The sequence below is a fragment of the Arvicanthis niloticus genome, chromosome 3 (assembly GCF_011762505.2).
Source record: "Arvicanthis niloticus isolate mArvNil1 chromosome 3, mArvNil1.pat.X, whole genome shotgun sequence".
Taxonomy (NCBI): domain Eukaryota; kingdom Metazoa; phylum Chordata; class Mammalia; order Rodentia; family Muridae; genus Arvicanthis; species Arvicanthis niloticus.
In genome coordinates, this window is record NC_047660.1 from 73,507,626 (window position 1) to 73,523,528 (window position 15,903).

The 15,903-nt window shown below is 40.6% G+C and overlaps 1 protein-coding gene across 4 annotated transcripts in view; it reads left to right on the forward strand.

Moving 5' to 3' along the window:
• The window catches only part of Fam149b1 (family with sequence similarity 149 member B1), a 34,612-nt gene that overhangs the window by 12,688 nt on the left and 6,021 nt on the right, over nt 1-15,903 (forward strand). For 2 of the 4 annotated variants that reach the window (XM_034498056.2, XM_034498057.2), the window contains exons 7-12: nt 699-886; nt 12,132-12,256; nt 13,345-13,448; nt 14,200-14,424; nt 14,815-14,938; nt 15,190-15,309. In XM_034498056.2, coding sequence (XP_034353947.1) covers nt 699-886; nt 12,132-12,256; nt 13,345-13,448; nt 14,200-14,424; nt 14,815-14,938; nt 15,190-15,309 — 886 coding nt within the window. Of the gene's footprint in view, nt 1-698; nt 887-5,628; nt 6,422-12,131; nt 12,257-13,344; nt 13,449-14,199; nt 14,425-14,814; nt 14,939-15,189; nt 15,310-15,903 lie in introns of those variants that run through there. The other 2 variants (XM_034498058.2, XM_076931195.1) reach the window with 2 other exon arrangements.

Here is a 15,903-nt window from a genome sequence, read left to right on the forward strand (position 1 = left end):
TGTTATATGCCTGTATTTCCAACATTTGTTACTTAAGGGCAAGTCTGATCACCACAGATTTAAGACCAGCCTGGTCTACATAGTGAGTTGTAGTCAATCAGGGCTACATAGCAACACATTTAAAAATTAAAACAAGTAAATACAGCTCAGCACAATCATTCTGATCCTCTTAGGTCACCTACTAATGCCAAGCTAGTTCTTCCTTAGGTCACTGCCCTGCATGAGCCTCTGTCCTGCCTACGTCATTCTGGAACCTCTGCTGCCTGAGGGCAGTCTTCACTGTAGAAATCTGGAACGTTTCTCCCTTTCTAAGCCACTTCCTACATTTGCTTTGTCTTTCTGTCTGTGGTAACTAAGCACATGCCAGCCAGCCCCTCCTCAGCCCAGACTGTTGGGATTTTCCTTAGAGAAGCAGATAGACTGGCTCGTGAGGAATGCCAGGAATTCCTGTCTATTTCAGTCCCCAATTTTTTTTTTTTTTTTTTTTTTTTGTAGGGTTCTAGGACAGGGTGGAGATAAAGAAGGAACCTAGTTTTTCTACTGAGAATCCTTTACCTCCCAAGGCAGCTTCAGGTGCTACAGTAGCTGAGGGGAGGAGGGTGGAGCAGGCACACCAAGCACATTTCTGAGTGTCACGGACAATGGGGGTGCTCAGGGAAGAATAATCATGAAATCTTTCCCTCTTGCTTCTATTCCAGGGAAGAGGGATTTCATGGAAACAAATCAGAAGCAGCTACAGAGAAACAGAAATTAGGGTACCCTCCCATTGCACCATTTTACTGCATGAAAGAGGATGTTCTTGCTTATGTGTTTGACAACGTGTGGAGCAAGGTTGTGGGCTGTATGGAGCAGTTGACACGTAGTCACTGGGAGGGATTTGCCTCTGGTAAGGATCCAAATGAAACCAATGTAAAAAATAACTATTTATGATTTACAAATCCTAGTCAGTCTTTTTCCATATGTGTGGTGCTGGTCAAACCCAGAACCCTGTGTGTGCTAGGCAAACACTACCAAGTTATATCACAACCCTTTTTTTCTTTTTTTACTTTTTAATTTTGACACACAGCTTCACTGAGTTAGGCAGGCAGGCATTGAACTTGTGATCCCCCTGCTTCAGCCTCTTGAGTAGCTGGTATTTACAGGCCTGTGCTATCAAGTCTGGCTCTAAGAAGTCAAGGTTATATGCTTTATTATAACAGTACCTAGGTATGAGAGATAGCAAAAACCATTATTTTTTCCTGTACACACACACCCCACAACACTTCTGACACTAACTGTGTAGGGTTATTCCCACACTTACTTAATAGATTCTCACACACCATCTGAGTATCCTATGGTTCAGTTCTCATACTGCCTGGAAGATAGCTTTAGATTAAAGGATTATCTGTCCCACCTGGTACCTCATTTGATACTTTCAAGCCTCAGCCTATGATCTGTGCTTCTAGTCAGAAATTAGAATTTATGAGATACCCTTCCTTAGGTTTTTTTTTAATTTGCTAGAGTGTTGTACAGAACTCAGAAACTTAGGCTTGCTGGCTTGTAAAGAATACCACAAAGAACATGGGTGAACAGCCAAATAAGAGATGCAAAGGACAGTGTAGGGAGACGGAAGAGGTGTATCCATACCACTCTCCAAGCACCTTCATGTGTTGAATAGTCTGGAAGCTCCCCCTATCAATTAATTCTCCCTTGCCCCTATCCTGAAACTCTCCAGACTCTCCCAACCACCATCCACATTTTCAGAACATAGAAAGATACTATTTGAAGACTCTAAGGGTTTTAGGAGCTATGTGCCAGAAACTAGGTAGAGACCAAATAAGGGTTTTTTTTCGTTTTTGTTTTTGTATTCTATCAAATAAGTCTGATTAATATTGGTGTTTCTCACAGAAACTAGCAAAGAACTTAGTAAATATTTGAGACTGGGTGGAGGAGTAATGAGACCTCATCTGTGGTCATCAGAGTTTGTACTTTCTCCTCCAACATTCTCTGTGAGGAAACCATGTAAGTGGTGCATGCTTCTCAGACTGTTTCAGTGAAGAGTAATTAACACACAAGATACTTCACATACATGAAGTGTAAAGCTTGGTAAGTTCTGTTCTATGTAGTATATACCTATGAAGCCCTCACCACAGTCAGTACCATCCATTACTCCCAGAGGTTCATGTCCTTTATAATATAAGCCCCTGCTTCTGCTATGTTGTATCTGTTCCCAAAAAATGCTTCTGCTGAGAGAAGCCAGACAGAGTATATGGTGGTTTGGATGAAAATGGCCCCATAAGCTCAAAGAGAGTGGCATTATTTGAAAGGATTAGGACTTGTGGCCTTGTTGGAGTACATGTGGCATTGTTAGAGGAAATGTGTCACTGGGAGTAGGCTTTGGGGTTTCAAATGCTCAGAGTCAGGCCCAGTGCCACATTCTCTTCCCGCTGCCTGCCAATCCAGATGTAGAACTCTCAGCTACTTCTCCACACTTTGTTTGCCTGCACACTGCCATGTTTCCACCATGATGGTAATAAATGTTTTCCTCTATTAGAGTTGCTGTGGTCATGGTGTCTCTTCACAGCAATAAAACCCTAACTAAGACAGAGTACATATCATTTAACTCCATTTACATAGACATCTACAAAAGCTAAAGGATTTGCAGTGACAGAAAGGAGATGACTCCTCTGTCAGGTTCTTCCACCTCAGTATAATGATTTGAGATTTAGCTACCTTGCTTTGTGTATCTGTAATTCCTTTTATTACTGGGTGTTATTTCATGAAGCCTCATTTTATCAATTTACCTATTGATGGACATTTGAATTGCTTTCCACTTTAGCTGGTACAGACACTAATGTACAAGAATTTAGGGGTAGATATTTCTGTTTCTTTAAGCAAATTACTAGTACTAGAATGACTGGGTTATATGGTTATATATATATTTTGTTACAAATTATGTTTCTCTTTACCATTCAAATTATTCTAGACCTCACAGTTTTAAGTAACACATACTATTATCTCACACATTTGTGAATTAGAAAGCCTAGAACAACTTAATGAGTCCTTTGCTTAGGGTCTCACAAGACTGAGGTCAAAGTATTGGCCAATGCTACATTTTCATGTGGAGGCTAAGCTAGGAAAGGGTCCATGTTTATTCCTGTGTACACAAGGATTGTATACAAATCCTTGTGACTGTGAGTTTATAGCAACTTTATTTTTCAAAGTCAGCCAGTCAAAAACAGAATTAAGCAATTCATTTATTTATAATATCAGTTTCAGGAGGATCTCATGCCTTCTGGATTCCACAGGCACTGCATGTACATTGTACATGGACACAAAATAAAAATGAATAATAGCTTTATGTCTCTAATTATCCTCCTCTTCTTTTTATACTGCCAGTTTTCTAGTCTACTAAAATGTTTAGAAATAAAATTAACTCTCAAAATGGAAGAGTTGTGTACTGAAACCATAAAAAAAAAAAAAAACAACAACAACAACAAAAAACACCACATGAAATTACAGAAGACCAAAACCTAAAGAAGCATGGGAAAGATAGCCCATATCCATGGGTTGGAAGACATCATACTGTTAAGGTGACAGTACTTCCAAGTAGAACTGTAGGTCTAGTGTGGTCCCTATCAAAACTCCAACTGCCTGAGCTGGGAGTATGATCATACAGAAATTGATAAGAGTGCTTGACTCTCATATGCAAAATCCACCAACACAAAAACAAATTCAGCTGCTTTTTTTTTTTTTTTTTGAGAAATGGGCAAGCAGATCCTGACTGTCTTCTGGAACTACAAGGGACTCTCCACAGCTAAAACAATATTTAAAAAGAACAAAGTTAGAGAACTAACTTTTTTTTTTTTTAAATACTTAAAATACCTCTTTGATTAAGACTAACAGAGGACAGATGTATCAGTATAGTAAAAACAAATATACCCAAACATCTACTTCCAACAGTTTTAACAGGGCTGCTGAGATTAGTCAGTGCAGGTGACATCTTTTCAATAAATGCAGCTGGAGCAAGTGGATTCCATACAGAAAAAAGTCAGGTTGGACTCTAACATCCCACTATTTACAAAAGTTAACTCAAAAGTGGATAAACTGGCTGGTGAGATGACTCGGTGGCTAAGGGGGCCTGCCTGTCAGGCCTGACAACCTGAGTTCAGTCCTTGGAGCCTATATAAAAGAAGGAGAGAAACAAATCTAACACATTGTCGTTTGACTTCCACACACGTGCTGTGGTGCATGTACGTCCATACACATAGCAATAAGTAAATGAATAAATGTAAACATTTAAAATTGTAAAAGTGCTCTTACAATTGATCAAAAACTAAATTTGAGTGAAAACTATGAAACTTTCAGAGAAAGCTTATAACAAAGTTTGGATTTGACAGTGAGCTCTTAGATGGGACAGCAAGAGCAAGTATAACGGAAAAAAATAAGTTGAACTTCATCAACATTAAAAACTCTTTCTGAGTTCGAGGCCAGCCTGGTCTACAGAGTGAGCTCCAGGACAGCCGCCAGGGCTACACAGAGAAACCCTGTCTCGAAAAATAATAAAAAAAAAAAAAAAAAAAAAAACCACATTAAAAACTTGTACATCAAAAGACATTCTCCAGATTGTGAAAGACAAACCACACATGATATATGATTATAATATATACATATATATATGTGTATATGTATGTGTATATGTATATATTATATACATATGAAAATATAGGTATATATGTATATATGTGTACATATGTGTGTATGTTATATGCATATATATATTATAAACATATGAATATATTATCATATATCTGATAAGAAACTGGTATCCAGAGAAGATAAAGAACTGCAACTTAATTTTAAAAAGGACACACAACTCAGTTACTCAGTTTTTAATGAAAAGCTTTTTTTAATGAAAAGTTTTTAATGAAAGCAAATGCTTTCAACAGATATTTCCCCAAAGATCTATAAATGGTCAAAAATCACATGAAAAGATGGTGTAGATTAATTAATCATTAGGGGAATGCAGATAAAAACCACAGTGAAATGCCTCTTTTGCCCACTAGGGTGTGTGTGTGTGTGTGTGAGAGAGAGGGAGAGGGAGAGGGAGAGGGAGAGGGAGAGGGAGAGGGAGAGAGGGAACTTTTACTAAAATATAGTGAATCTTACTTTTGAGGATAAACAAATGGGGAAAGGTTTGCAAAAACTGGAGCCCTCTTGGATTGCTGATGCAAAAATTAAAGATGTACAGCCATTGTGGAAAGTTCCTGAAATGTTAAATTATCATAAAACCTAGAAATTCCTCTACAAAATATATTACCAAGGGAACTGAAAACACTGTTTACACAAGAACCTCCATATGTGTGTTCATAGAGGCATTGTCCGAAATAGACCTAAAGTGGAAACTCATGTCCATCAGCTAATAGATAAACAAAATGTTGACATATACACATGTTATAGACTAAATTGTGTACCCTCTAAAATTCCTCTGTTGAAGCTCTACCCCCCAGTGTGCTTTTAGGGTATCTAGTGAGGTACTTGAAGTTAAGTGAGGCCATGGGATAGCAGCACCCTAAACCAGTAGGCTGGTGTCCTTATAAGAAGATGAAGAGACACCAGAGATCTCTTTCTCTTTCCACACATGCACAGAGAAGAGGCCGAATGAGAACACAGCAAGCAGGTGGCCATCTACAAGCCAGAAAGAGAAGCCTTAAGAGAGCCCAGCCCTGATGGCATCTTGATCTTGGACCCCAGAACTGTGAGAAAATAAGTGTCTATTGTGTATGCCACGCAGCCTGTTATTTTGTTAAAGCAGTCCTGACAAACTAATACACCACACAGTAGAACATTATTCATCCACAAAAAGGAATTACATACCCAACTATTATTACAGCATGAGTGAGCCTTGAGAATATACCAAATGAAGGGATACAGACACAGAAAGACGTATCTTATTAATGTATTGTTTAGTTCATATAAAACATTCAGAACAGACAAAAGTGCAGACACAGAGTTGAGGGGATGGAAGAAGAAGGGCCTTGGAGTGATGGGAGTTTTCTAAATGACACTGTGGTGATGGCAGCACAGCACTGAGTGCTGGGAAAACTGCCATAGATTTTAAAGTTACTTGTCTTACCTTGTTACAAAACACTTACTTTAAAACTCACACACACACACACACACACACACACACACACACACACACACACAAAACTTCTAGCCTGGGGCTGGAGAGGAGGCTCAGTGGTTAAGAGTATTTGCTGCTCTTGGAAAGAGTTCAGATTTTAGCACCCACATGGTAGGTGGTTCACAATCATCTATAACTCCAGTTCCAAAAGATCTTATGCCCTCTTCTGGCCACCCTGTGTACTACATGCATGTGGTGCACATATATACATGTAGATAAACACTCAAATATAGAAAATAAAAAATTAATAAAAGATTTCAAAGACTAGTCTGAAAAAATGTTCTTTAACATTATTTGTGCACAGATCTGCCAGTTATTCTTTTTGTATGTAAATGTTCTCTAGTCTACCAACAGTTTACCTCCTAGTACTTTAAAGATACTGTCTGTGGTCTTCTGCTTTGCATTACTTCTAACAAGAAGCCTGATGTCATCTTGTCCCTATATATCTCCCAAGACTTGGGATCGAGGGCACACATCACCACACCTAGCCTCTGGACACTTGTAATATTTTTTCCTTATCGCTGATATCAAGCCGTTTGATGATGTCCTTTGATGTAGTTTTCTTCCCGAGTGGCTGGATTTCCTGCTTCCGTAGCTCTAGTAAACTTTCATTGAAGTTTTCGGCCATTATTTCTTCACGTTTTTCCTTTTTCTAATCATCTGTCATGACTTGGGTCACTCAGAAGTGGATTTGTCTGATCACAGAACCCTCAGATAACTTAGGCTTTAAAAACCTTTTTCTTAGGCCATCCTCTCTGAGAAGCTCATGCCACCCTTGGTGTGTATACAGCTGTGTTTTTGTTGTATCTGTCTGCCTGTAGTAGCCTCTGTCTCTCTCCCTCTTAGTGCCCATACTCAAATCTATATTAATACATTTTTTATTTTTAATAAACCCCAACCTTGCTTTAAATTTCTTTTTCCCCTCTGTTTTCTTTGTGACACTGCATACTGTGCCTTCTCATTCATCAGTCCTGTCTGTGCTTTAAGTATGCTATTAAGTTTATTCACTGGACTTAAATTTCACCAGTGTGAGCTCAGAGATGATCTGTATGATCTTTATGCTTCCATGCCTCCATCTCATGACTTGAAACAGTAGAATAATGCTGGGTGTTTTATCACATGCCTGTAATGTCAATACTCAAAGGCTGAAGTAGAAGGATGCTGAGTTCAAGACCAACATGGGCTCCATAGTGAGACCCTGACAAAAGGTGGAGAAACTTGAAATCTGTTACTACCTGTGGTCTTGCTTCTGGTACCCGCTTCACCACGAGTTGTATTTTCCTGTCTCTTATCTTTGAGTTTTTGATCTTGGAAACCATCTTAGGCAATTGTAGGTCATGTCTCATTTGTTTACATCTCCAGGATGTGCTATATTGTTACCCATTGTCCACTGTATGAAAGCCAATGTCTTATGGCTTTATTGGCTATTTTAAGCAAGTGAGTAAGTAAATCCTGTCACTGTTACATCTTGTCTAGAAGCAAAAGTCTAGCAAATAGGGTTTTTTTTTTTTTTTGAGACAATGAAGATTGGACTCAAATTTACTAGATAGCTGGGTACAAGTACTCTTAAGTGCTGAGCCATCTCTCCAGCCTCAAATTGAATACTTTTGAGGTGGGGTGTAGCTCAGTGATAGAGCACTTTCCTAGCCTGTGCAAGGTTCTGAGTTCAATGACAAAATACTGCATACAAATAGAATAATTTTAAAGTAGATATTCCTGAATGAACAGCATCCAAATCAAGAAAAAAAAAATGCTACCAACACTTCAGAAGCTCCTCTTGACTTCCAATACCACAGATTAATTTTGTTTTAAATTTATGTAAGAATAGCCAGGTGTGATGATGTATGCATGTGATCCCAGCTTAGAGGCAAAGGAGGGGAATCAGGAGTTTCAGGCCAGCTTAACTACATAGAATCCAATACTTCCCAAAGCTAGGAATGGTGACACACCCCTTTAATCCCACCACTTGGGATGCAGAAGATCAAGGCCAGCTTGGTCTACAGAGTGAGTTCCAGGACAGTCAGAACTACACAGAGAAACCCTGTTCCAAAAACAAAATTAAAAAAAAAAAAAAAAAAAAAAAAAAGATCATTCCCCTAAACTAGGTCTAGAGTACATACTTTCATTCTCAGTAGTTGAGAGGCAGAGACAGGAGGATCTCTGTGAATTCAAGGTAAGCTAGGGATACAAAGAGAGACTCTATCTCAAGAAAGAAATGAAAGAAAGAGAGAGAGAAGGAAGAAAGGAAAGAAGAAACCTTCCTTCAGTTATTTGGGTAGTTTATGGTGTTTTGCATATAATATACATAGAATTGGTGGTCATGTGATAAACTATGCCAGTATCAGTGGCATCTTCCTCCCAGATTTTTCTTATGTGACTTTATCTATGCACACTCTCTCAGCTATTGTTAATTCCAGTTGTCCAACCTTTGCTGTGTTTGATGTTGTCTATGTGTGTTCCCTTCTGAGACCCAAGAGAACAGGACTAATGCTCTTCATTAAAATTACCTGGCCAGGGCCAGTGCGAGTGCTCAGCAGTAGAGGTGTGTGTGTGCAAGCCTGTTGATCTTTGTCCAATCTCATGAGGGGGCAAGAGAGAGCTGATTCCTTAGTGTTGCTCTCTGACCTTTGCACATGTCCACACATGCCTTGGCACATGATGCCCACCAGCACATGCTCATGCTCGCTTCCCCACCCCCTCATAGACAAACAAATGGAAAATAAACCAACTGCTTAGCTTGTAGTGGCACACTCCTAGATCTTAGCACTTTGGTGGAGGAAGGAGGATGAGGCATTGAAAAATCAGGTCAGGCTACATAAAACCCTGTTTCTAAGATCTAAATTCTAAGTCTAATTGACTTGAAAGAGAGTGAACTTTTGTCACACAGAGCCAGACAAAAACCCCTTTCAAGGACAGTTACCTATTCTCATTGCCACTCTGCTTTGCCCTCCAGAGCAAAGGAAACTAGGAACAGCCTGTAGATGAACACTCCTGTACTTGGTGCAAAGATAGCACTGGAATTCAGGTCTTCCACATAGACCAAGTGGTTCTTTGCATGAGAGCACACTGGCACTGGAACAAACCAGTAGAGCAACATCTCCTCCTGGTATATAAGGAAGAAAGCTGATCTAGTTTGCTTTTGTTGCTGTGATAAACACCATGACCAAAGGCAACTTAGGGAAGAAAGGGTAGAATTTGTCCTGATCTTAGTCAGTTACCAAGGAAAACAAGGTAGGAACTGAAGCAAAGGCCATGGAGGCATGCTACCTTCTGGCTTGTTCTCCATAGCTTGTTCAACCTTTCTTTCCTTTTTATTTTTTAAGATTATTTTTATTTTATGTTTATGTTTACATGTATTTGCCTGCATGCATGTCTGAACACCATTTGCATACAATACCTATAGAGACCAGGAAGATGGTGTCAGACCCCCTGAGACTGGAGTTATAGACAACTGTGAGCCATCTAGCAGTCTTACACACTCCAGAATATCACTTGCCCAGGGGTGGCACCACCTACCATGGGCTGGGCCCACCCACATCAATCATTAAAAAAAAAAAAAAAAAAAAAAAAAAAAGTGCTGTAGAGATATATCTATAGACCAGTCATATGGAAGCAGTTCCTCAACTGAGTTCCCTCTCTTCAGGTAACTCTAAATTGTGTTGACAAAAATCTAACCTGCAGTTTAGTTACATGACAGCCTGTTATGCTTTATGTTTTTCTATAAGCCAAAAATATATAAAACTGAGTAATATAACCAGTATTTTTATATGCATTGGTTTTTTGCCTGCATGTATGTCTATGTGAGGGTGTCAGATACCCTGGAATTGGAGTTAAAGACAGGTGTGAGCTGCCATGTGGGTGCCAGGAATTGAACCCCGTCCTCTGGAAGTGCAGCCAGAGCTGTTAACAACTGAGCCATCTTTCCAGCCCACAAACAGTATTCTTAATCTCTCACAAATGCAGATGTATAAAAAGGGCCTCTGTTTCTCACAGGAGCTTCAGCATTTGCCTGCACATAGAATTTAATACTCTGCCACCCTCACCCAGTGCACTCTGGGCCACCCATGCTGAAGATACTTACCACAGAACTAACTAGAGCTCTCAGAGGCCTCGCAGCTCATGTTTGTTATCGTTCTCAATCAAGATGCTAAATTAGGAAGAAAATACTTCACTTTAAAGTATTACCAGGATTTGAACCCTAATTTGCTAGTGGGGAAACAGGCTTCACTGCTCGTTTATGAAGAGGTATTCCATCTCTGAATTAGATAGGAAACAAATGACGATGATGGAAATGATTTAGATTTAGAGCAATGGCTACTACAGAGTTCATATTGGTTTCACTCAGAAACATGGTTTGTCCTCAAGTTCATTTTCAATTGTGCTTAATGTTGAAAAGTGTGAAAATCCCAGTTTATGGTGGTAAGGTTACTTTTGAGAGTAAAGGAGCTTGCTGTCAAGTCATCCTCTGATAGGACGTCAATAGGAGCACCATGGCACATGGATACATACACATACAAACAAATAAATGTAAGCGGAAACAATTCTTGATTTGGTTTTTCAAGGCAGGGTTTCTCTGTGTAGCCCTGGCTGTCCTGGAACTCACTCTGTAGACCAGGCTGGCCTTGAACTCAAAGAGATCTGCCTGCCTCTGCCTCCCAAGTGCTGGGACGTGCACCACCCCCCCCCCAGCTGAACTACAAAAATCTTGAATATCAGTTTGTTTTAGAAATAGTACAATGTAATTTGGCAGCTATGACATTAATGCTGTGAACATCCTTGCATATTTCTTGTCATACATATGTAGTCTTCTTACCAAGGAGTGGTGGGTTGATCACTGTTCAGTAGACAACAGTTATCCAAAGTGATGGTGAGTCTGTAGTCCCACTACTCGGACACAGTCGTGGACTACAGTGTTCCTGTGCTCAATCTTGTAAATCTTGCTCTTCAAGCTTTAATTTTTTTATTTGTATAGAAAAGGATATTTTTGTGCATTTTTTAAAACTAAAGTATAATTTGCATACAGGAAAAATCCTTTTAACATTTAAGATTTTCCCTTTTTAAAAATTTATTTTTATTTGTGTGTGTGTGTGTGTATGTGTGTATCTGCATGCAGTTGTGTGTGCATATGTGTATGCTGGTGCTGCAGAGCTGCAGGAGATTATTGGAATCCCTAGAGCTATGGTTTCAGGTGGTTGTGAGCTGCCTGATGTGGGTGCTGGAAACCAAACTCTGGGTTCTCTTAGAGAGCAGCAGGCGTTCCTAACTGTGGAGCTGTCTCTGCAGCCCCAGATTTCTCTCCTAGTTTTCTATAGCTTTAACCCTCTGCTCACATTTTAGTGTAGATTTTGTAGACTTACTGTGTTTTTTTAAAAATTGCTTTTTATAGTTTGCACTTACTCATATTTTCAGGGTGTTTTGTTGTTTTTTGTTTTTGTTTTGTTTTTTGGTTTGTTTCTTTGTGAGAAAATCTTTGGTATACATTTGATGTCTGTTCATTCCAATTTTTGAAGTCTTTCCAGAGCTGATAGTGCTCCTTTTTCAGAGGACTTGCTCTTCTTGTAGAAAACATGATTTTTAACGCTTTCTAGTTTCACTGGCATTGTCTATGGGACCTGAGGTCAGGATTAATGATCTGAAGGTTCTAGAGTTATACTGCTGAATACAGCATTTTAAGTGTCCCATGGCCTCTTATGGCCACCACATTGGGCAGCACCGATGTAAAATATTCCGAAGGTTGTCATAGATCTTTGCTTATCCTTCTGCTTGGTACCACCAGCCATCGTCAGCCTGGAAACCACTTTAAATTACACTCTGAGCTTGAGGGTTTATAACTTATACAGGTGTATGCAATTGATCTGTAGATGTAAGTGAGGCCTTTCTTGAGACTACTAGCTGTCAGGGAGATTTTCTCAGTGCTTCCCATCAGAAGATATCTGTAGATAATAGATCCTGTTCCTTTGCTCAGATGATGAGAGTAACGTTGAAATTACCAGACTGGATTCGGGAAGTCCCTATGTGCTGAACGAACAGCATCCTTTGGTCTTACCTCGAGTGCCGCAGTCTAAGGTGCTGTCAATCACCTCAAATCCGGTAAGCCCCAGAGCGGATTGTGAGAACTCAGCACTGTTCTTGCCAGAGGAAGCTTGCTTGGGTGTTTGCCTTGGTTGCATTATTTCTAGCAAGAAATTTTATAACAACATACTTATTTTGAGAGATGGTTTCATTATGTAGCCCAGCCCAGCCTTGAATTCACAATGCCCCCTGTCTCAGCTTCTCAAGTGCTGGGATTAGAAGTGGTTACAGCTAGTTCTTGAGAAAGAGAGGAAGGAAAATGTTTTAAGACAAAAGAGATCGTTAAAGGCCACATTAGAACAACTATGATTAACTCCTATAAAGCCTTAGGAATTTAGGTTATTAAATAGGACCTGGGGAGACATGCACCTTGTACCTCTGGCTACTCAGACGGCTGGCACAAGAAGATTACTTGAGCCCATCATTTCAAGGCCCACCTGTACAACACAGAGAGACACTGTCATGAACATTTAAAAATAAAAAAGCAGCCGGGCGGTGGTGGCGCACGCCTTTAATCCCAGCACTTGGGAGGCAGAGGCAGGCGGATTTCTGAGTTCGAGGCCAGCCTGGTCTACAGAGTGAGTTCCAGGACAGCCAGGGCTACACAGAGAAACCCTGTCTCGAAAAACCAAAAAAAACAAGCAAAAAAGCCCAACCAACCAAGAAAAAGAAAGAAAGAAAGAATAGAAAAGAACAGTGGATGGAACCAGCACTCCAGGCTAGTTAAAGATAAGTCTGCAGAGTTCAGAACCATGTGCTGATAAGAATGATCAGTACTTTATACTTATTTTTTTCTACTGTGACTTTAGTATTTAGGTTTTTTTTCTCCTGTAAGCAATAATAATGTTCCTCACTCCCCTATGAGAGTGGCCATTAAGTGCTTTCATCTGTATTGATGAGCTATCGCTTAGAAATACAGAACAACAACAAAAAGAACACTGTTCTCTTGGCAGTGCTCTTTGAGGGCTACTACTGGCCAACTATTCTAAAAGTTAAGGCACAAGGTGAGGGGAATGGATAAATAACCTAACTGGAAATACTAACTTTGCAAATTTAGCAAATCGAGCAAGTGTCTTCACCAATCCATGTCTGCTTTTGACACATAGATGAGTTTCTGTCAAGCAAGTGGTCATCAGCCAAACGTGAATGGCCTCTTGATTCATGGGATGCCTCTGCAGCCAAGGAATCTCTCCCTGATGGATAAGCTCCTGTAAGAAACTCGAATTTGAATACACTGTAGAGCTTAAGTAGGATGCTGAGGAAAAGGAAAGCAGCACTAGTCACCTCTGCGCCACTGAGTGCCAGACACATCCAGGGAGGAAAACATTTAAGGGGCAAGTGGTTCCAATTAGCCAGCACTTTAGAGGTTTCCTTTACTTATGTGTATAAATGGTTGCTTCACATATGTATCTGTACCGCGTGTATGCAGTGTCCACAGAGCTCAGAGGAGGGTTTTAGATCCCCTGCAACTTAACTCTCTATTTTAGTTATCAAAATGAAAGCCACACTGATGCCTCAATATCTAACCCTGAGGACATTTTGTCACTCAAAAAAGTGCCTCAAATCTTGTAGGACCCTGAGTGGGAAGCACTGAGTGCCTGTCAGCCTTGCTTTTCCTGTAACTGAACAAGTGACTGTGTGGCCAGTGGATCATGGGCACTTTCCCAAATCTCCTTTCTAGAAAGTTAGTTGAAGCAGGTCATTGTCAGGTACACACCTATAATCCATGCACTTGACAGGCCAAGCAGAAGGATCTCAAATTTCAGCCTGGCCTAGGCTGTTTAACACTCTCCCCCCTACCCCCTCTTAAAAACAGCCTCCTATGTCTGAATCTTAGATAACCTTCTTGAAGCCAGTTTCCCCTTTTCTTCCCTGAATGTCTCAGGTCAAATCTTTTTACCCTGAGCCTTGTCTTCTTTTATGTAGTGATTTTCATTGTGGGTTTCTGATTTGGCCACTAGAGATCTTGATGACAAGCTACTTATGAGGCCTGGGTCCAGTTCCGTCCTTTCAAACCGAAATTGGCCAAACCGAGCCATGGAGCTTAGTACGTCATCTTTGTCATATGCAACGCAGTCTGCCAGGAGGCGCAATCCCCCACCACGTACTCTTCATCCCATCAGCACAAACCACTCACAAGCTGGAACACCATGGCCTGCAGAAGAAATCCTCAGAGGACCCCGGGTGTAGGTTTCAAACGCAGACTCTCTGAAACTGGTAAAGCTAGTAACAATAATTGTGAGAATCATCATAGAACAGGCTTCAGTAGAAGACTGAGGCTGTGCCCAAAAGTTAATGACTATGTAGTCACACAGTGCATTGTCTGCAGGTTTAATCCAACTCAAAGTTTTACTTAAGTTTTAGTGAAATACAAAACTGGATGAGATCATTCTGTTGATTCAGCTGAAGAGTTACATTTGTGAAATTTAAGGGAGGAAAAAACCCTCTTTGCTGCCTCTAGTCTGAAAATCTCTCCTGAGCACACCGAGTTGAGGGCTTGGTTTACCGAATTTCTCATCACTTTGTGTTGTTGCAACTTTGCTTTCACATATCGGTCTTGCTGCTGGGATCTTCAGTGCAGTGACAGCAGACACACTCTCTTCTCCCTCTCCAATGACCTTGGGTCGGAACAATCTGCTGCCACCTATTGGAACAGCTGAAGTAGAACACCTGAGCACCATGGGGCCACAACGACCAACAGTAAGCCTTTCACCCTGCCTTCCCGGGTTTACTCTGAGCTCTCACCAGCAATAGTAGTTCTGGAGGACTTAACCTTGAATTACACACTCCTCTGCCAAAACCAAACCGGGTTCTAGGCCATGGCAGTGGAGTTGGAGCTGCTTAGGAATGGGTACCACAGCAGCTGATGTTGGGACAGGGTTAATAATATGGAACAGGTGTGGCTCGAAGGGCACAGTTAGCTGTTTCTGTGGCTTTCGTCTCCTCTCCAGAAATCCCACGGTGACTCCAGCCGAGCCCGAAGTGCAGTGGTGGACGAGCCTAACCAGCAGCCCCAAGAAAGGCTCCTTTTGCCTGTCTTCTCTAGACCCAACACAACGCAGTCATTTTTGGTAAAGTGCTTCCTATTTATCTGTTTTAGAGGGATTAACACAGTGTCTCAGCCCATGCTGGTCTTGAACTCCTAATCCTTCTGCCTCAAGCTCTCCTTTGTCTTTGATAGTTAGGGAAAGAAGTGGAGCAAGGGGAATATGTTTGGCAAACTTAAAACTCATCTAGTGGCTTGATTAACTCTAAGAAAAATAGTTGGATGTTCTAATGATGAAATACCATTCTAGGTCTATTTTCCTAAAATCCTAAGTGGTGCCCTGCCTCATTCTTTTGGTGATAAAATACTCTACTTATAAAATAAAAATCTCAGCAACATACTCTGAATATAAGCACATACAAGCTTCACTGCATACCTGCTCAGCCTGACTGCTTTTGTGCAATTTACACTGTAAAGTGGGGTCAGGTGAAGGATCTGGAGTGTGAGCTGAGTTGACCCTCAATGATGGGTGTGTTAAATGCTGACACTCGCCTCCTCAATTATTGTGCACTTACTAGCACTTTTACTTTTAAGGAAGTACTTGAAAAAATCCTGAGGACCAGGGCCATGTGACCTTGCACACCTGTAGGTCAGTACGTGCTTCCTACCTCATCTGCTT